Source organism: Salvelinus fontinalis, chromosome 12, assembly GCF_029448725.1.
Source record: "Salvelinus fontinalis isolate EN_2023a chromosome 12, ASM2944872v1, whole genome shotgun sequence".
In the NCBI taxonomy this organism is placed as follows: domain Eukaryota; kingdom Metazoa; phylum Chordata; class Actinopteri; order Salmoniformes; family Salmonidae; genus Salvelinus; species Salvelinus fontinalis.
The window spans coordinates 983,707-1,004,963 of NC_074676.1; the positions used below are offsets into that span (position 1 = coordinate 983,707).

Here is a 21,257-nt window from a genome sequence, read left to right on the forward strand (position 1 = left end):
GCGACATCTGGATGATTCACAAAGCAAGTGGATGAAGGAACTTCATAAACATATTGGTCCTTATGATGAGGAATATTGAAAATTATCAAAAAATAAGCACCAAAATGACACTGAAAAAAAACAAGAGCGGGATCAATGTGATCATGTCTGATGACAGCCCCGCATGGGTAATGACATAAGTCAGAGATCAACAGCTTACGCTGTGTGTTCCGTTCCTTTGGCCGGCTTTCCGGTCCCTATCCTCGGGACCCCGATGTGGTGGCTGTGGCGGTCGCCAGATGGTGGTAACCGGAGAGGGCAGGGGGGGTAAAGCAGGGAGGTTGGGCTGGTTCGGCTCGTAGGCCTGGGGTAAGGGTGGCCACGGGGGAGCTGAGAGGTTCTCCACTTCCAACTCCTCCTCCTAGAGATGTTATTTAACCTTTATTTATACAGGATGTACTCATTTTTGTGTGATCAATTTTGTTATTGTTATGACAGGTACACATCATACACATGAACAAAAACCTGTGACAGGACTAACTTTTTCACTCCCACAGGACTTCCACAACCCATTGGTGTCAGAAGCTGACAGGCTAGACTCAAACCGGTTTGAGATATCTTGTTCACAAGAGAGAGCTGTTCAACATGGCAGCGCTCAGCAACATCACTTAAAATGATATAAATACACACAGTGCATTCGGAAAGTATTCAGACCCCTTCCCCTTTTCCACAATTTGTTACGTTACAGCCTTATTCTAAAATATATATTTGTTTTATGTCCTCATCAATCTACACACGATACTGCATCATGACAAAGTTAAAATGTTTTTTGAAATACCTTATTTACATAGGTTTTGAGACCCTTTGCTATGAGACTCTAAATTGAGCTCAGGTGCATCCTGTTTCCATTGATCATCCTTAAGATGTTTCTACAACTTGATTGGAGTCCACCTGTGGTAAATTCAATTGATTGGACATGAGTTGGAAAGGCACACACCTGTCTATATAAGGTCCCAGAGTTGTCAGAGCAAAAACCAAGCCATGAGGCTTAGAGCTCCGAGACAGGATTGTGTCAAGGCACAGATCTGGGGTAGGGTACCAAAAAATGTCTGCAGCATTGAAGGTCCCCAAGAAAACAGTGGCCTCCATCATTCTTAAATGGAAGAAGTTTGGAACCACCAAGACTCTTCCTAGAGCTGGCTGCCGGACAAACTGAGCAATAGGGGGAGAAGGACCATGGCCAGGGAGATGACCAAGAACCTAATGGTCACTCTGACAGAGTTCTAGAGTTCCTCTGTTCCTCTGTGGAGATGGGAGAACATCCAGAAGAACAACCATATCTGCAACACTGCCAATTAGGCCTTTATGGTAGAGTTGCTGGTTTGGACAGGACCTCCGATCTCGTTATAAAGAGTCACAGTACATCACCCAGGGATAAGGTCACTGACTTACACATCTAACACTGCACATGACAGTGCAGTGTTGACATTTACACTGACATTTACACTGAGTGTACAAAACATTCAGAACACCTTCCTATTATTGAGTTGCACCCCTTTTGCTCTCAGAACAGCCTCAATTCGTTGGGGCATGGACTCCACAACAGGGTTCCTCAACTGGTGGCCCGCGGGCAGAATTTTGTCCACCGGGTGGTTTTATTTTGTTGCTTGAATATTCATTGTTGGACATAAACTGTAAAAACATCAGGAAATCAGCTCCAAGAGACACATGATCATATACAAATGTAAGCAAGGTTTGAAATCATTATGTTTTAGTCAAATAATATATCTGTTTGGGCTTTTTGCGGTCAATTTGCAGTCTACAAATTATTTGTAAATATGTTCCGGCCCCACCGATCATCAGCTCAATAAAAAAATTGTCTCGTGGCTGAATCTAGTTGATGATCCCTGCTCTACAAGGTGTCGAAAGCATTCCACGGAGATGTTAACTTCATTGCGTCCCACTGTTGTGTCAAGTTGGCTGGATGTCATTTGGGTGGTGGACCATTCTTTATACACACGGGAGACTGTTGAGAGTGAAAAACCCAGCAGCGTTGCAATTCTTGACACACTCAAACTGGTGTGCCTGGCACCTACTACCATACCCCGTTCAAAGGCACTTAAATCATTTTCTTGCCTATTCACCCTCTGAATGGCACAAATACACAACCCATGCCTCATCCCATTTGTTGGAATAAACTTTGAACATTGAGATATTAAATTAATGATAGGAAATGAAAGAGACTGGGTGTTATGTTAGAAGTTAATGGTTCTCTGAAGAAAGACAGAAGGCTTTGGAATGTGTTTGATGGAGGAGAGGAAAGCGAGGGGTTGATATAGGGAAGACAGATGGACATCTGTGTATTAGATGAAAGAGGGTTGAGGTCAGAAGGTGAGGACAGATTCTCTTAAGAGAGTATAACATGTTTGGAATCCTGTTACCCTCTTTATTAGCTTCCTGTAGAGCCATAAAATGTAAGGATTGGAGAGAAAGAGGAGTGTCTTAAGTGGGATGTATATAAATTGTGATGTCTGAAATGTTTTGCTGTCTGGTCACAGTTGTACAGAACCTTTGGGGATGATTAAACTTGGTTAACTTCTTGACGCTAGGTGCCAGAATTTTATTTGTTTTATTTTATTTTATTTTATTTTTAATAACGTTCCCAACGTAAACAGACTATTTCTCAGGCCCAGAACGTAGAATATGCATATAATTTACAGATTAGGATAGAAAACACTCCAAAGTTTCCAAAACTGTCAAAATATTGTCTGTGAGTATAACAAAACTGATTATGCAGGCGAAAACCTGAGGAAATCCAACCCGGAAGTGCTTCTTTTTTTAAATGTTTTATCCCTGTTCTGTTGCCTGCCCCTCCTCCATTTAAAGGCGTATGAACCAGATTCCTTTTCCAATGGCTTCCTCAGGCTGTGACCAGGCTTTAGACATAGTTTCAGGCTTTTATTTTGCAAAATGAGCAAGATTTTTCGAAAACGAGTCAGGTGTCCTTTGATTAGTTCCTGCGCGCGAGAGGGGTAGCTCGACATTTTCTTTCTCTCTTTTATTGAATAGGTTACCGTCCGGTTGAAATATTATCGATTATGTATGTTAAAAACAACCCGAGGATTGATTATAAAAAACGTTTGACATGTTTCTACAAACATTACCGATACTTTTTGGAATTTTCTTCTGCCTTTCAGGACCGGAACGAGCATGTGGTTTTCTGACCATAACGCGCAACCCAAAAGGCGTTTTTTTTGTTATAAAACTAATATTTATTGAAGAAAAATAACATTTATTGTGTAACTGGGAGTCTCGTGAGTGCAAACATCCGAAGATTATATTTCACTTGTGATTCCATGATTATAAATATTTTTAGGATTATTTTTGAATTTGGCGCTCTGCAATTCAGTGGTTGTTTAGGAAAATGATCCTGGTAACGGGATCCGTAGCGCCAAGAAGTTAAAGCTTCTCTAGTGTCAGTGAGTCATTTACTCTGAAAAATAAGAACCTAACACATTAACGGGATTGTTGCCATAATAAGTTAATCTACACTGATTTTAAGTGGATTTAATACATCTTCTTTAGGCTAGGGTCTATTTTTCTCCACAACCTCCACAACAAACTCAAAGTAAACTGCCTGTTACTCAGGCCCAGAAGCTAGGATATGCATATAATTGGTACCATTGGATAGAAAACACTTTGAAGTTCATAGAAATGTTAAAATAATGTATGAGACTATAACACAATAGATATGGTAGGAGAAAATCCAAAGGATTTTTGTTTTTGAGAGCCCATGCTCTTATATTGAAAAGCAATTCCAGCTCCCAGATTGCAATTCCTATGGCTTTTACTAAATGTCAACAGTATTTGTTCAAGGTTTCAGGCTTGTTTCTTCCCAAACGAGGAAAACATTTGAGTTTTGGTACTGGGAGTCAGAGTTGGAAATCAGTCTGTGCACCCGCGACGAAGAGGACACGCACCTGCTAATTTTACTTTCCTATTGAACATACTTCTTTCCGTATGAAATATTATAGTTTAATTACATTTTAGGGTACCCGATGATTAAATAGAAACATATTTTGACTTGATTTAACAAAGTTTAGCTTTTAGGACTCCTTTCTTGAGCGAGTGGATTACTCAAAACGATGGCGCCAACTAAACAGACTTTTTGGCATATAAAGAAGGATTTTATCTAACAAAACGACCATGCATGTTGTAGCTGGGACCCTTTGAATTGTAAATCAGAGGAAGATTTTCAAAAAGTAAGTGAATATTTAATCGCTATTTGTGATTTTACGAAGCCTGTCCTGGTGGAATAACATTTTGATGTGGGGCGCCGTCCTCAAACAATCGCATGGCATGCTTTGCTGTAAAGCCTATTGTAAATCGGACAATGCAGTTGGATTAACAAGAATGTAAGCTTTTAACTGATATAAGACACTTGTATGTACCTAGATGTTTAATATCCATCATTTGTATAATTATTTATTTGAATTGCCCGACTTCCTTTTTCACCGGAAGTTGTCGACAACTGTGGTGGGACGCCTAGCCCTAAGAATGAGCAGTTAACACCAATAAGGGATCACAGCTTTCACTTGGATTCACATGGTCAATCTATGTCATGGAAAGAGCAGGTGTTTTTTATGTTTTGTACACACAGTACATGTGTGCTCCTCACTTCACTCTTGTGTTTGTTGGAGATGGGCGTGGAACCATAGTATCCCTGTGTGTCTGAGCTCCTCTGGGCCTTGTTCTTGCTGAGGGCTTCCATCACGTCCTGGATCCTCCAAAGCTCCTTCTGGATGTGGACATGCTGCTGGCTGGGGGGCTCCGTCTGACAGAGAGAGAGAGATACATGTAAAAAGAGTGGCTCTGTCTGAACACACACACACACACACACAGACTATAAAATAACTATAACAGTTGAACAGAAAGATAAACATTGTTTGAAATAAAAAAAAATAGGAGATGATAAAAGTTAATGAGAAAGAGGGGAGAGAGTAAGGCTGACAATGCTCCTATACAAGTGAGACCTTGTATTAGCCTTGTGTCTGAGGGATAAGAAAAGAGAGGAGCAGATAATGAGCCACTCCCTGCTGATGACATGCCTGTGTGTGTCTATGAAGGGCACTAAGGCTGTATTAATGAATCTGGGCTCTGACTGGGCTGGGCTCTGGGCTCTGATTTACAGATTTATTTGTTATAACACCTCTATCAGCTACAGGATGGGGGAGAAATTGAGAGGGAGTGAGATATTGAGAGGAATGAATGGATGGATGGATGAAGGGATGGAAGCACGGCTGGACGGATCCGATCCTACCTCACTAAATAAGAAACCATTCATCACTCTCAATAGGTACCCCTCTGACACTCTCAAAGTCGGGGCTCTGTGCTGGGACCCCTACTCTTCATAATCTACATACTCCCACAGAGTAAGGCAGAGTAATGCAGGGGTTAATGGTGGTTGTTGTTGTGTACCTGAGGGCTTCCCAGTGCCTCTAGTTGCTCCAACAGGTTGTTTTTGGCCAATGAGACGTCTCTCTCCGTCTTCTCATACTTCCTCCATGACCGCTCCAACTCCTGGGGAGAGGAAGAGAGGCAATGACATTGCTTAAAATCATACAGACTCTTCTCTCAGGCATGCAGTGTGTGTGTGTGTGTGTGTGTGTGTGTGTGTGTGTGTGTGTGTGTGTGTGTGTGTGTGTGTGTGTGTGTGTGTGTGTGTGTGTGTGTGTGTGTGTGTGTGTGTGCATGTAGTGTATACATATACTCACAGTGTTAACTCTGAATAGCTCTCTACAGGTACTAAGCAGGCCACTCTGTAGCACTTCACTCTGCTGGATGACACCGTGTACAGTGGCTGGGTTTTCAAAGCTCATCTCTATCTCCTGACTGGCCGACAGCAGGGCCATCTCCAGGGTACGCTGTGGAGGGGACCCCCATTAGAGACAACAACACACAAAGCCTTTCCATCTCAACCAGAAGAAGGTAAAAATTAAAGCATTTTCTAGTCAGTTCAATACATTTAGTTGATTTCCTACTAAGTCCAATACATTTTTAAATATTGTTGAATTCCATTTCAATGTCTGGATTCTGTGATCCAATGCGCAACATGGATTTTACAGGGCCATAAAGTGTCAGGACACCTCTATAGTGGGCCCACTCCACGTGTTAGGCTTTGTTAAGTAAGTGGTGAGGAGACAGCACATCAGCTGGGTGTATTGTAGACAGATCCATTACCTTCTCTCTGTGTAGCTGCTGTAGCTTGTCTTCCTGCGTCCGGACAACCTTGTCCTGTTTCCACAACCTGCTCAGCTTGGCCTGAGGAGGAGAACAGAAACAATCAGATCAGATACTGTACACTGGCACCGCAATGAGAAGGCAGGTACAACTATGTGCTTAATCAACTGCATTGTCAGACTGTCACGGCACCAACTATGTCTGGTGGTTAATGTCCAACTGCCATCATACTTTTAAAAGGTCAGTCGGCAAATTCCAAAAACAATGGTAGCCCTGCTACTTGGTTTGCCAAGTGTAACCGCTTATTTCTTTAAAGTCTAAGCCGTTATGAGGGAGGGGGGTTCTAAGCTGACATATGCAATTGTTTTAAGAAGGTCATCATTTAGCTATTTAATTTGGAATTTTAGGACACCTAAAGTATCAAAAAATATATACAGCAGATGATTTGATAAAATATTGAATTTGGCCATTATTACTAAAGCCCATAAAAATTAATTGAATAAACCATTCACAAATGACAAAAAAAAGACAGTCAAAAAAATAATAATAAGGAAAAAGGTTTGGAAGTGTCTGTGCTATATCTAGGACATATAAGAAAGCTCTGGAAATATTTTAGTTTTTTTAACACACAGTATTTAACATAGGCGGATGCGAGAGATTGAGACGCAGCCCATGCAAAACTGATGTCTTTAGCTTAAATTGACTGATTTTGATGTTTTTTTTGGATGGATTTGGAGGAGAACAGAAACAATCAGATGAGATACTGTACACTATATGAAAAAAGTTATGTGTTTGTCGAACATCTCATTCCAAAATCATTGGCATTAATATGGAGTCAGTCCCCCCTTTACCGCTATAACAGCCTCCACTCTTCTGGGAAGGCTCTACTAGATTTTGGCACCTTGCTGCGGGGACTTGCTTCCATTCAGCCACAAGAGCATTAGTGCGGTCGGGCACTGATGTTGGGCGATTAGGTCTGGCTCACAGTTGGCGTTCGAATTCATCCCAAAGGTGTTCGATTGGGCTGAGGTCATGGCTCTGTGCAGGTCAAATTCTTCCACACCGATCTCGACAAACCATTTCCGTATGGACCTCGCTTTGTGCACGGGGGCATTGTCATGCTGAAACAGGAAAGGGCCATCCCCAAACTGTTGCCACAAAGTTTGAAGCACAGAATTGTCTAGAATGTCATTGTATGCTGTAGCGTTAAGATTTCCCTTCACAAGGGGCCTAGCCCTAACCATGAAAAACAGGCCCAGACCATTATTCCTCCTCCACCAAACTTTACAACTTTACACCACTCCAGCTGACAATTGGCATTTCCCATGGTGATCTTTTTTAAATGTTTAATTTACCTTTATTTAACTAGGCAAGTCTGTTAAGAACAAATTATTATTTTCAATGAAGGCCTAGGAACAGTGGATTAACTGCCTTGTTCAGGGGCCGAACGACAGATTTTTACCTTGTCAGCTCTGGGATTCAATCTTGCAACCTTTCAGTTACTAGTCCAACGCTCTAACCACTAGGCTATCTGCCACCCCATCTTAGGCTTGTGTGCGGCTGCTCGGCCATGGAAACCCATTTGATGAAGCTCCCGACAAACAGTTCTTGTGCTGAAGTTTCTTCCAGAGGCAGTTTGGAACTCTCTAGTGAGTGTTGCAACCGAGGACAGATGATTTCTACGCGCTACAAGCTTCAGCACTCGGCATTCCCCTTCTGTGAGCTTGTGTGGCCTACCACTTTGCGTCTGTGCCGTTGTTGCTCCTAGACAATTCCACTTCAAAAACCAGCAGGGCAGAAATTTGACGAACTGACTTGTTGGAAAGGTGGCATTCTATGACGGTGCCACGTTGAAAGTAACTGAGCACTTCAGTAAGGCCATTCTACTGCCAATGTTTGTCTATGGAGATTGCATGTGTTGATGTTATACACCTGTCAGCAATGGGTGTGGCTGAAATAGCCAAATCCACTTATTTGAAGGGATGTCCACATACTTTTGTATATATTGTGTATATCTTTGCAGATATTTCCAGAGTCAACACAACACAGGGGAAAGGTCAGAACAGGCTGTACATGGTGTACATTATATAGTCCAGTTAACTATAGGAGATCCATATTTTTCTTGCTTACACCATACCTAAGACTATCATACCCAAGACAGTTCACAGTATTTCCCATAGGAAAATTTGTCACAGTAGCCATACTTGAGTGTGTTGGACTTACATCAATGTCGACTTCCTCCGGCCTGCACATGCAGGAGTGTTCCTTGTATTCCTCTGGGCTCATCTGTAGAGAAGGACATGCTGTTACAGTAGAATCAGAACTAATGCAGCTTCATAAGGTCATATTATGACCTGTTGTATTAACTAAGTGTATGTTATTGTCTTTCAATCTGTATCCTATGCCTGCCAGAAATAATCGCACCTCTGGGATAAGTAAAGTTTATTGAATTCAATTGTGCTAATGGTTTGTCATTTCTCATTGAACCAGAAACATCTACATTTACAAAACCACCAAACATAAGACGGATAGCTACCAGGACAACAGGCAGTCTAGTCTAAACAGCCTGTCTATTCTGAGGCTTCTGGTGCATTCAACACCCAGAGGGATGTGTCTTCCTCAGCAGAATACAGTGGTTATAGAGGGCACCGCAATGAGAAGGCAGGTACAACTATGTGCTTACTCAACTACATTGTCAAACTGTCAGGCCACCAACTATGTCTGGTGGTTGTTGTCCAACTACCATCATACTTTAAATGGTCAGTCTGCAATTCCCCAAAATAATCCCCTGCTACTTGGCTTGCCAAGTGTAACCGCTTATTTCTTTAAAGTCTAAGCCGTTATGAGGGAGGGGGGTTCTAAGCTGACATATGCAATTGTTTTAAGAAGGTCATACCATGGATCATTTAGCTATTTGATTTGGAATTTAAGGACACATCCTAAAGTATCAAAAAAATATACAGCAAATTATTTGATAAAATACTGAATTTGGCCATTATTACTAAAGCACATAAAAATGAATTGACTAAACCATTCACAAATGACAAAAAAAAGACAGTCAAAAAAATAATAAGGAAACAGGTTTGGAAGTGTCTGTCATATATCTAGGACATATAAGAAAGCTCTGGAAATATTTTTGTTTTTTTAACACACAGTATTTAACATAGGCGGATGCGAGGGACTGAGACGCAGCCCATGCAAAACTGATCTCTTTAGCTTAAATGGACTGATTTTTATGTTTTTATTTATTTATTATGTTACGTATGTCACTAGGCAGGTAGCCTAGTGGTTAGAGCTTTGGGCCAGTAACCGAAAGGTTGCTAGATTGAATCCCTGAGATGACAAGGTAAAAATCAGTCTTTCTGCCCCTGAACAAGGCAGTTGACCCAATGTTCATAGGCCGTCATTGTAAATAAGAATTTGTTCCTAACTGACTTACCTAGTTAAATAAAGGTTAAATCAAAAATCGAATAAAAAAAGATTGAGACACTGGTGCGTCAATAGACTCTAGGGGATATTATAGACATAAGTGATATGCATTTATGATATTCTTCTAGAATAAATAGGACAAACGGCATCTTTCATTCAAAATAACAGGGTGTGCACCAAGGCAAAGTGCTGGGACCCCTACTCTTCATAATCTACATACTCGCACTCCTACTCACAGGAAAACCCCAGATTGGGCCTTCGCCACAGATAAAGTCTTCAGATGAATCTGTTTGTCTAGTCTCTGTGGTCTTGGCTAGTGTTAGTGTTACAAAACAGAACAGATGAAACGTGTCCCAAACTGACACACAGACCACAGATTATATAGATAGAGAGCCAAATAGAGCTATAATATTAACAATGCTAAGAAAAATAAAATGCCCCAAACAGGATTGGTTTATTTGAGACAGTGACTGAACATTGGGCCAATAGTTGACTTGACTTGTTCCTTTCCTTTTAGCTCCTAGTGAAGCAAAGAGTTTCATTGGGACAAAAGTTTGGCCTTAATAACAAGGGAAGAGGTCTGAGAAAAGGGTTTGAGGGTTGTCCCTCTGCTAATTAGTGTCACTAGTACCCCATCTACTTCACAACCCATAATGCATTGTACTGACAATTGCTTTTATTCCAATAGATTGAGCAAATTCTAAATAATTTAAAAGAAAAACTATTGTACTGACAATAGATTGAGCAAAATCAATCTAGGGCATTCCTTACAGAATACATTAACATAAGTCAGTCCATGTAATGGTCCTGTGTGTAGCTGGTGTAGAGAGTCAGGCGCAGGACAGCAGATATGAGTAATCAACGTACTTTACTCAAAATACACAAATACAAACCAATATAGCGAGCCCACAATAACGGACCGATTTACAACGAACAATCACTCACAAACAAACATGGGGAACAGAGGGTTAAATAATGAACAAGTAATTGGGTGAGTGAAACCAGGTGTGTAAAGACAAAGACAAAACAAATGGAAAATGAAAAGTGCATCGCCGATGGCTAGAAGGCCGGTGACGTCGACCGCCGAACAAGGAGAGGGACCGACTTCGGCGGAAGTTGTGACAGTCCAGACAAACAGCAATCTTTCTCCTTCTCTCTTACACACACACCATACACACACACACACACACACACACACACACACACACACACACACACACACACACACACACACACACTTTTCTGTCGGCACCACACCACAGCACGCACACACACATACACAGTTTTCTGTCAGCACCACACCACAGCACAAAGAAAGCATGTGGACCAGGTGGTATGTTGGTGACATTCCACAAGGAGCATGCCGGCTCTCTGAAATCACAGGGAGTTTTAGCCTGGGAGGGGGGAGTATTTTCTCTGACAGTCAGGTGTGGATGCAGCAACCGCTGTACTGATATGCCGACAACATATGGGGACAGAGGAAGACAGCAGTAGTTTTACACTTTCCGAGGTGTTCACAAAAGTGGCAGAGAAGTGGTGTGCAGCGTCATGCAATCGTCACAAAAAAACAGCTTCTCCTGCAAATACGCACCTGCATAGTAATTTAGAAAGCATGAATACATAGGCCACTTTACACTCTCGAGGGAGCAAGCAAGGGAGGTCTAAAACAACAAATTGGTGTCAGCCCTAGTAGTTCATCCTATCAAAACAGAACAACAATGACATGTGACTTGTTTAAGGAAACTAGGCGTATGTCGCACATCACTAGGAGCAGCAACATAAACATTTATTTTTTTATCAAAATGCTTTTTTTGGCAGAAATGTCTTCTGGAACATGTGAACTTTCATGTGCCTCAAAAACAAACCTGTATTCCATCCATAAATACAAATACAATTGTTAAATTACGAGCCAAGTTGGTTTAGCCATGGAAAAATCCAGGAACCTCCCCACTAGCCATGATTGGGTGAGATAAAATATGGGCTGGACATTTTGGATTGGTCTGCTCGCTTCTGTCTATAACGTGAGCTGTTCAGTATGTATTGACAGTCCTTTCTTGTCACGTATACTCCCACTCCGGCGCTCTAGGTCACCAGGCTGCCCATTATGGCACACACCTGTCACCATCGTTACTCGCACCAGTGCATATTCAGACTTACCTGGATTCCATCACCTCCCTGATTACCATATGTCACTCAATTTGGTTCCTTCCCCAGGCGTTATTGTTTCAGTTTCATGTCTGTGTGTTGTTCGTGTTTCTTGTTTTGTATTATGTTTCATTTATTGATTAAATGATTCACACCCTGAACTTGCTTCCTGACTCCCAGCACACACGCTCCGTTTTTGAAGTAACCAAAAAAAAAGTGTTAAAAAAACAAAATATATTTTATGTTTGAGATTCTTCAAATAGCCATGCTTGCCTTGATGACAGCTTTGCACACTCTTGGCATTCTCTCAACCAGCTTCTCCTGGAATGCTTTTTCAACAGTCGTGAAGGAATTCCCACATATGCTGAGCACTTGTTGGCTGCTTTGCCTTCACTCTGCGGTCCAACTCATCCCAAAATATCTCAATTTGGTTTAGGTCGGGTGATTGTGGAGGCCGGGTCATCTGATGCAGCACACCATCACTCTCCTTCTTGGTAAAATAGAACTTACACAGCCTGTAGGTGCGTTGGGTTATTGTCCTGTTGAAAAAGCCCAAAACAGATGGGATGGGGCATATCGCTGCAGAATGCTATGGTAGCCATGCTGGTTAAGTGTGCCTTGAATTCTAAATAAATCACAGACAGTGTCACCAGAAAAGTACCCCCACAAAATAACACCACCTCCTCCATGCTTCACGGTGGGAAATACACATGCGGAGATCTGTTCACCCACATCGTGTCTCACAAAGACACGGCGGTTGGAACCAGAAATCTCATATTTGGACTCCAGACCAAAGGATAAATGTCCACCGGTCTAATGTCCATTGCTCACGTTTCTTGGCCCAAGCAAGTCTCTTCTTATTATTGGTGTCCTTTATTATTGTTTTTTTTGCTGCAATTCAACCATAAAGGCCTGATTCATACAGTCTCTTCTGAACAGTTGATGTTGAGATGTGTCTGTTACTTGAACTCTGTGAAGCATTTATTTGGGCTGTAATTTCTGAAGCTGGTAACTTCTCCTCTGCAGCAGAGGTAACTCTGGGTCTTCCCTTCCTGTAGCTGTCCTCATGAGAGCCAGTTTCATCCTATCGCTTGATGGTTTTTGCAACATTAATTGAAGTAACTGAATTGACTGACCTTCATGTCTTAAAGTAATGATGGACTGTCATTTCTCTTTGCTTATTTGAGCTGTTCTTGTCATAATATGAACTTGGTGTTTTACTCAATAGGGCTATCTTCTGTATACCACCCCTACCTTGTCACAAAACAACTGATTGGCTCAAATGCAATAAGAAGGGAAAGAAATTCCACAAATTAACTTTTAAGGAGGCACACCTGTTAATTGAACTGCATTGCATTCCACCTCATGAAGCTGGTTGAGAGAATGCTAAGAGTGTGCAAAGCTGTCATCAGGGCAAAGGGTGGCTATTTGAAGAACCTCAAATATAAAATATATTTTGATTTGTTGAACACCTTTTTGGTTACTACATGAATCCATATGTGTTATTAAGGCTTAAGAGGGTGCGAATGGGTGTAGACAAAGAGGCGCTCTCCAAATAGGTGTACCAAAACATTCAAGGACCATTTTCTCAAAAGTCGGGTTACAAGTTGATCAACTTTCAAAGCAGAATTACTTCCACATTGTTCCTAAACTGTAGTGTATGATATACAATTTTTTAGCTCTGAGTCTCTACTTTTATCCAATGTAAAAAAAAAAACATTTCAAATTTTGCTACATAAGACCTAATCGAGGCGGTCGGTCACATATGTGGTTTCAAATAGTTCGTTTTAAGTGGGAATTCTCACTGCCCATACAGAGACTGGTGGAAACAGAGTTGTGCGCTCGGCCCATAATACTGGCAACACAACAATATAATATAAATGTACCTAGCAGCACAAACATACACAGGTACACACACAGGTACACACACACACACGCACAAACACACCTGTCAATAGTGAAGGAGGGGTTTTAACCAGACAGTGGAGCATACAGTACACATCATACGTATGTATGTAAACCATGCTCACATTAGTGGTATGACTTTCCAACAAATAGAGGAGACAGTAGAGTAAAAGCTGTATGAATGAGAAGTGCTACATTTACAAACAATACAGGGAGGAGGTATTGAGATGCCATGAAAGATTTTGCCACCAGAGGAGGATTGCAGGAGCAAGACGGACCAAAAACACAACTGTGGATGGATAGAAGAAATCAATGTTTAGCTGGGGTTGGCTGGCCAATACCTTACTCTTAAGTTGTGGTGGTACAGTTGAGGTCTGGGGGCTGAGTTCTCTATCAACGTGTGATTCATCACGATTAAAGGCTAATTTTCCTTCATCTGTTCATTATGGAGGAAAGGAGGAGGATGGGAACACTATGGGAACAGTTTAGAAACAACACTGACTGTCAATGATGCCAGCTCCACCTTTTTAAATCATAATAGATCACACGCATGAACATACTCTCATCCAAAATGTCACACAACCAGGGAAAGCCCCAATTAAAGTTACACACACAAGCTAGTATTCATCGCATACCTTCAAACTTTTCAAATATTGACCCACATGAGATGACATCGCGAATGCAGCTTGGAAAAACAACTACTTTTAGACAGCATATCCGCCCACAAAGACACACAGACGGAAACAGAGCAAGTCTGAAAGTCGGTAGGTAGATCCGTCCCAAAATAAGAACCACGTGTTAGAGTTACTCCACCTGGTTCTCCAGATACATGAGGTTCCTCTGGAGGTGATGAGACAAAATGGCATTCTAGCGTGGGTCAGCAGTGCAGAGGATAGCAGAGAGGAGAGGAAAGAGAGAAGGGAAAGGGAGCGAGGGCAACGGATAGTTAGGCATAAGAAAAGGACAGAAGGATGTACAGAAAGATAGAGAATGACAGAAAAAGATAGACAGACAGGGCAAACAAGTCAGATCTAAGAGATACATAGAGGGACAAACTGTTGGAGATGAGAAGATGAATGTGAGTAAATGGAGGATAGAAAACCCCACCATTTTTCTTACTGTGTTGTATTGTATAATAGGTCATAGGCATGTCATGTGTTACACAACACCACTGACTGCGTGAATGCCATGACGACTAGATGAAGAAAATCAATGTCACACCATTGACAAAAGTGTTACCATTATACATGCAGTGGTGCCACTATTAACCCCTTGATCACAAACAACCGTTTCCCATCACAAGTTTGGGTGCCCTACATTACTTAAATCCCTGTCTGACGACTTAAAAGACACTTAAAAAAACAAAGTCCTGAATTCATTACTGTACACAACCCCACTAAGCCTACTTAGCTGGTCCACTTTTCAAGATCACTAAGTTGGAGTTTCTAATTTCCGGGCAACATCTGCTGAGATTCTATTTAGGGAGTAAGCTGTGTGTGTCTCTTCAGCGTACGTTACTGCATTTAATTAGAAAATCTGGGAAACCAGGCTTTTGATAAAGTACGACTGGAGTTTATATACAAATGCCTGGAACATTTACAATTTGGAGAATTTCTTATAAAATGGGTTAAAGTCATGTATAGTAACCCTACTTCTCAGAAAGTTTTAAACTGTCAAGAGGAGTAAAACAAGGTTGTCCACTATCGGCATATCTATTTATTATGGCCATCGAAATGTTAGCTATTAAAATCAGATCCAACAATAATATCAAGGGGTTAGAAATCCAGGGATTAAAAACAAAGGTGTCATTGTACGCTGATGATTCATGTTTTCTTTTAAATCCACAATTAGAATCCCTCCACAGCCTCATAGAGGATCTAGACACTTTTTCTAAACTCTCTGGATTACAAGAAATTATGATGTGTACTACTGTATATTAGGTATTGGACAACTAAAAAATACAACTTTTACATTACCGTGTAGTTTACCAATAAAATGGTCTGATGGTGATGTGGACATACTCAGTATACATATCCCTGACCAAATAAATTATCTGTTTCCAATACATTTTAATTTAAAGTTAGCAAAAATAGATAAGATATAGCTACCATGAAAAGGAAAATACCTGTCTATTTGTGGGAAAATCATCCAGATTAATCACATTAGTCAAATCCCAGTTTACCTACTGTATTTGATTATGGTATTGCCCACACCTAGCGAACAGTTTTTTAAATTATATGAGAAAAAAAGATTAAATCTTATTTGGAACGGCAAGCCGTATAAGGAATATGAATTCGGAGGACAGAAATTATTCAATATTTTAGCATTAGATCTCTCACTTAAGGCTTCAGTCATACAAAAGTTATTCAGGTTTCAACACTTTCAGTTATTTGAAAAGGAAATATAGCTATTTTTAAAACAAGCCATAGAAAGTTGGGTGCAATTCCAATTTAATCCACCTGAGAGAAAAAAACAGAACAAATAATACAACAAATGTTATGGTTAAATTCAAATACTAATAGATATAAAAAAGTTTAAAAAATGTTTTTTCAAGTATCATCTTTCTAAATTATATCATAATAGGACTGGTGTTGTTATGTCACACATGCAGCAAACAACAATTTATGGAAATGTCTGCTCTACCCAAAATTACAAGCAACTAATTGCAGGTGTACTGCAAAAATGGAAGAGGAAAGTGGAAAGGGGGGAAAGTAGGGAACTTGTCTGTCGGCCCTGCGTGAAAGACCATAATTGTTGAAAGAAAATGGTGATATATATAAAGTACACCAGTTTAATTTAAGGACCCAAAAAATTACAGCGCTGCCATATAGATTGCAAAATAGTTGGGAAGAGCTTTTCGACTTACCGATTCCATGGCACATGGTTTATGAACTGATACGCAAAACGACACTGGGTTCAAAACTTCACATTTTCTTGCAACCTGTCACGTTCCTGACCTATTTATGTTAGTTGTTATGTGTGTTAGTTGGTCAGGACGTGAGGTTGGGTGGGCATTCTATGTTTTCTGTTTCTGTGTTGGTTTTGGGTTGCCTGGTATGGCTCTTAATTAGAGGCAGGTGTTTGGCGTTCCTCTAATTAAGAGTCATATTTAGGTAGGCGTTGTCACAGTGTTCGTTGTGGGTGATTGTCTCCTGTGTTTGTGTATGTCGTTGCGCCACACGGGACTGGTTTCGGTTTGTTTGTTAAGTGTCATTTATGTGTAGGCTTTTTCCCTGTTCGTGCGTTCTCGTGTGTTATGTGAGTCCGTCGTTCAGATCTGTTCTACACCGTTTATTTGTTTTGTTAGTGTATAGTCAAGTTCGTGTTTTTTCGTCTTGTCAATAAATTCATTATGTATTCAAACTCCACTGCGCCTTGGTTCAATCCCTGCTCCTCTTCGGATGAAGAAGAGGAGGACAGCCGTTACACAACCAATAGAATGATATATAGTTGAAGTCGGAAGTTTACATACACTTAGGTTGGAGTCATTAAAACTCGTTTTTCAACCACTCCACAAATTTCTTGTTAACAAACTATAGTTTTGGCAAATGTACTTTGTGCATGACACAAGTAATTTTTCCAACAATTGTTTACAGATAGATTATTTCACTTAGAATTCACTGTTCCACAATTCCAGTGGGTCAGAAGTTTACACACACAAAGTTGACTGTGCCTTTAAACAGCTTGGAAAATTCCAGAAAATGATGTCATGGATTTAGAAGCTTCTGATAGGCTAATTGACATTGTTTCAGTCAATTGAAGGTGTAGCTGTGGATGTATTTCAAGGCCTACCTTGAAACCCAGTGCCTCTTTGCTTGACATCATGGGTAAATCAAAAGAAATCAGCCAAGAACTCAGAAAAAAAACTGTAGACCTCCCCAACTCTAGTTCATCCTTTGGAAGCAATTTCCAAATGCCTGAAGGTACCACGTTCATCTGTACAAACAATAGTATGCAAGTATAAACACCATGGGACCACGCAGGTGACATACCGCTCAGGAAGGAGACACGTTCTGTCTCCTAGACATGAAAGTACTTTGGTGCAAAAAGTGCAAATCAATCCCAGAACAACAGCAAAGGACCTTGTGAAGATGCTGCAGGAAACAGGTACAAAAGTATCTATATCCACAGTAAAACGAGTCCTATATCGACATAACCTGAAAGGCCGCTCAGCAAGGAAGAAGCTACTGCTCCAAAACCGCCATAAAAAAGCCAGACTACGGTTTGCAACTGCACATGGGGACACGAGAGATCATACTTTTTGGAGAAATGTCCTCTGGTCTGATGAAACAAAAATAGAACTGATTGGCCATAATGACCATCGTTATGTTTGGAGGAAAAAGGGGGAGACTTGCGAGCCGAAGAATACCATCCCAACCGTGTAGCACGGGGGTAGCAACATCATGTTGTGGGGGTGCATTGCTGCAGGAGGGATTGGTGCACTTCACAAAATAGATGGCATCATGTGGCAGGAAAACGATGTGGATATATTGAAGCAACATCTCAACTTCAGTCAGGAAGTTAAAGCTTGGTTGCAAATGGGTCTTCCAAATGGACAATGACCCCAAGCATACTTCCAAAGTTGTGGCAAAATGGCTTAAGGACAACAAAGTCAAGGTATTGGAGTGGCTATCACAAAGCCCTGACCTCAATCCGATAGAACATTTGTGGGCAGAACTAATAAAGCGTGTAAGAGCAAGGAGGCCTACAAACCTGACTCAGTTACACCAGCTCTGTTAGGAGGGGCCAAAATTAACCCAACTTATTGTGGGAAACTTGTGGAAGGCTACCCGATACCTTTGACCTTAGGTAAACAATGTAAAGGCAATGATACCAAATACTAATTGAGTGTATGTAAACTTCTGACCCACTGGGAATGTGATGAAATAAATAAAAGCAGAAATAAATAATTCCCTCTACTCTGACATTTCACATTCTTAAAGTAAAGTGGTGATCCTAATTGACCTAAGACAGGGAATTTGTACTTGGATTAAATGTCAGCAATTGTGAAAAACTGTATTTGGATAAGGTGTATGTAAACTTCTGACTTCAACTGTACTTGGATTTGGTGCTTTTTTGTTTTGCACTGTGTTTGATTTATGAGCTTAAACTTGGTAGGCAGGCTTTTGTTAATCATTTTAAAAGGTAGGCCCTTTGACTAATGAATACGCTATTTGCCTTCATCAAAACAATGTTTTGGTTGCATATTTCATTCTGGAACCTGCCTAGGCACACTGTAGCTGCGTTTGCAAAAAGCTTAAAATAGATGAGACACATCGATTATTCCAAAACTGCAGCTAGTGCTTGGAAAACATACTGTATTTCCTTACTTTAATCAACCAATCCATTTTAAATGTTTTATTAGTTTTATAAGTAGATGATATATCACAGAAGTGAGCCTGACTGTGTATCAAGGCCAAGGGCAGGGTACAGTAGGCCAGACCAGACAAGAGGGAGGGAAAGAAGGAGAGAGGGAAGGGAACTGACTGTTTTGCCTTGCAGAGATTGGGCAGTGATGTTCTGGACAGGGATCCCAGCTGGCATTGGCCTCCTGTCAGGTGGGTAGGCATACTGGAGAAGAGAGAGAGAGGCAGGGTTGTATTCAATCAGGGGAATATTCAGCAAGCATACATCCCCATTGCTGGCCAGGGTTGTGTTCATTAGGCACCAAAAGGTTGAAAACAAACTGGACCATGGAGGAACTTCCTGCAATTGTTCAATGAGAATCGTTGATACTCATGTCACGTTGCAAAAATACTGAATACAGCCAGGTGTTAGAAGACCCAGGTCCATACTAGTCCTCTCACCTTATTGAGGTGGGATGTCCTGCTGTGTCTCCTGTCTATAGTGATATCCCCCTGGTATACAGGCAAGCCCACTTCTGACCTAGTGGAGCTGTGGTTGTAGGAGGAGCGGAGGGGCGAGTAGCCCCCGTACATGGACAAGGAGCCGTGGGAAGGCGAGGGGGGGATGGATTGTTGACTGTCACCCTGGTGCTCAGACAAGTTGATCATGGTCTTGGGGCTGGGCAGGGTCCCATACGGCCCGGGCCTGGATGACGTTGGCCTGGGGCTAGGTGTGACATTATACTGCTTAGGGTACATTTAATTTCAATTCCATCAATTCAGGAAGTCAATAGAAATTCCAATTCAGACCGCTGCAATTTGACTGGTGCACTCATGGGTACACTCAATATGGCTGACGGTCCAGCATTACAAAACATTAACTTGAATGGGAATTCCAAATCTAGAAATTATATTTCTAAAGTCTCATGCCTACCTGGGAGTGTAGCCCATTCTCTGCTGCCACTCGTACAGCTGCCACATGGTGTCGTCCCTCATGGAGCGCCTCTTGTCTGCAGGCGAAATCCCCAGGCCCAGCCCCATGCCTAGGGCCTGGTCGTATATGGTAGGGGACATGCTGGAGATACTGTCCGGCCGCACCATGCTGTTCCTGGGTAAGGTACGGTAGCCAGGGTCCCCGCAGTGGGGCATGACTGGAGGTGCCCGGTGGCTGGGCATGTTCCTAGGCAGGGTCTGGTACGACATGATACTGAGAAGAGAAAGAGGAGGATCAGAGATGTGATCAAGACAAATCTGACCACAACTCCATTTTGTTGGACCCAGCCTATAGACAGAAACTAAAACAGTAAACGCCCATGCTCAGGTCTGTTTTTATTTTTTTACCTTTATTTAACAAGGCAAGTCAGTTAAGAACAAATTCTTATTTTCAATGACTGCCTATGAACAGTGGGTTAACTGCCTTGTTCAGTGGCAGAATGACAGATTTTTACCTTGTCAGCTCTGGGATTCAATCTTGCAACCTTTCAGTTACTAGTCCAACACTCTAACCACTAGGCTACCTGCCGCCCCAACGCTGGTCCGACAAATCGAATTCTACGCTTCAAGATTGTTTTGATCACGTGGACTGGGATATGTTCCAGATAGCCTCAGACAACAACATTGATGTATATGCTGACTTGTTCAGCGAGTTTATTAGCAAGTGCATCAGTGATGTTGTACCCACGGTGACTATTAAAACCTTCCCTAACCAGAAACCGTGGATTGATGGCAGCATTTGCGCAAAACTGAAAGCCCGAACCACTGCTTTTAATCATGGCAAAGCGACCGGAAACATGACATGACATGACCGAATACAAATGCCAAAGGTGCTTCAAGAAAGTCCTGAGTAAAGGGTCTGAATACTTATGTTCATGTGATTTCAGTTTTTTACTTTGAATACATTTGCAAACATTTAAAAAAAATCTGTTTTGCTTTGTCATTATGTGGTATTGTACATAGATTAAATGAGGGAAAAAAACAATGTTATACATTTTAGAAGAAGGCTGTAATGTAACAAAATGTGTGGAAAAAGTCAATGGGTCTGAATACTTTCCGAATGCACTGTATGCAGAGGATGAAGAAACTTCCTCTCCTTAGCAAACTCTGTATCTATGAAACTTTATAAACAAGCTAACAGCCAGCAGCTTCAATTGTAAAACTTCTCACCACTATCCCGGGGGTGTGAATCTAACAGAGTAACAGACTGCCAACATCACA

The 21,257-nt window shown here is 41.3% G+C and overlaps 1 protein-coding gene across 5 annotated transcripts in view; it reads right to left on the reverse strand.

Annotated features, from left to right (window-relative positions):
- LOC129866598 (pleckstrin homology domain-containing family A member 5-like) overlaps positions 1 to 21,257 on the reverse strand; it is a 112,686-nt gene that overhangs the window by 16,593 nt on the left and 74,836 nt on the right. For 4 of the 5 annotated variants that reach the window (XM_055939352.1, XM_055939351.1, XM_055939353.1 and 1 more), the window contains 9 exons: positions 19,978 to 20,250; positions 19,506 to 19,770; positions 19,186 to 19,269; positions 8,443 to 8,505; positions 6,220 to 6,300; positions 5,754 to 5,903; positions 5,458 to 5,559; positions 4,658 to 4,813; positions 200 to 400 (listed from right to left, as the gene is read on the reverse strand). In XM_055939352.1, the coding sequence (XP_055795327.1) occupies positions 200 to 400; positions 4,658 to 4,813; positions 5,458 to 5,559; positions 5,754 to 5,903; positions 6,220 to 6,300; positions 8,443 to 8,505; positions 19,186 to 19,269; positions 19,506 to 19,770; positions 19,978 to 20,250 (1,375 nt within the window). The remainder of the gene's footprint in view (positions 1 to 199; positions 401 to 4,657; positions 4,814 to 5,457; positions 5,560 to 5,753; positions 5,904 to 6,219; positions 6,301 to 8,442; positions 8,506 to 19,185; positions 19,270 to 19,505; positions 19,771 to 19,977; positions 20,251 to 21,257) is intronic. The other variant, XM_055939354.1, reaches the window with a different exon arrangement.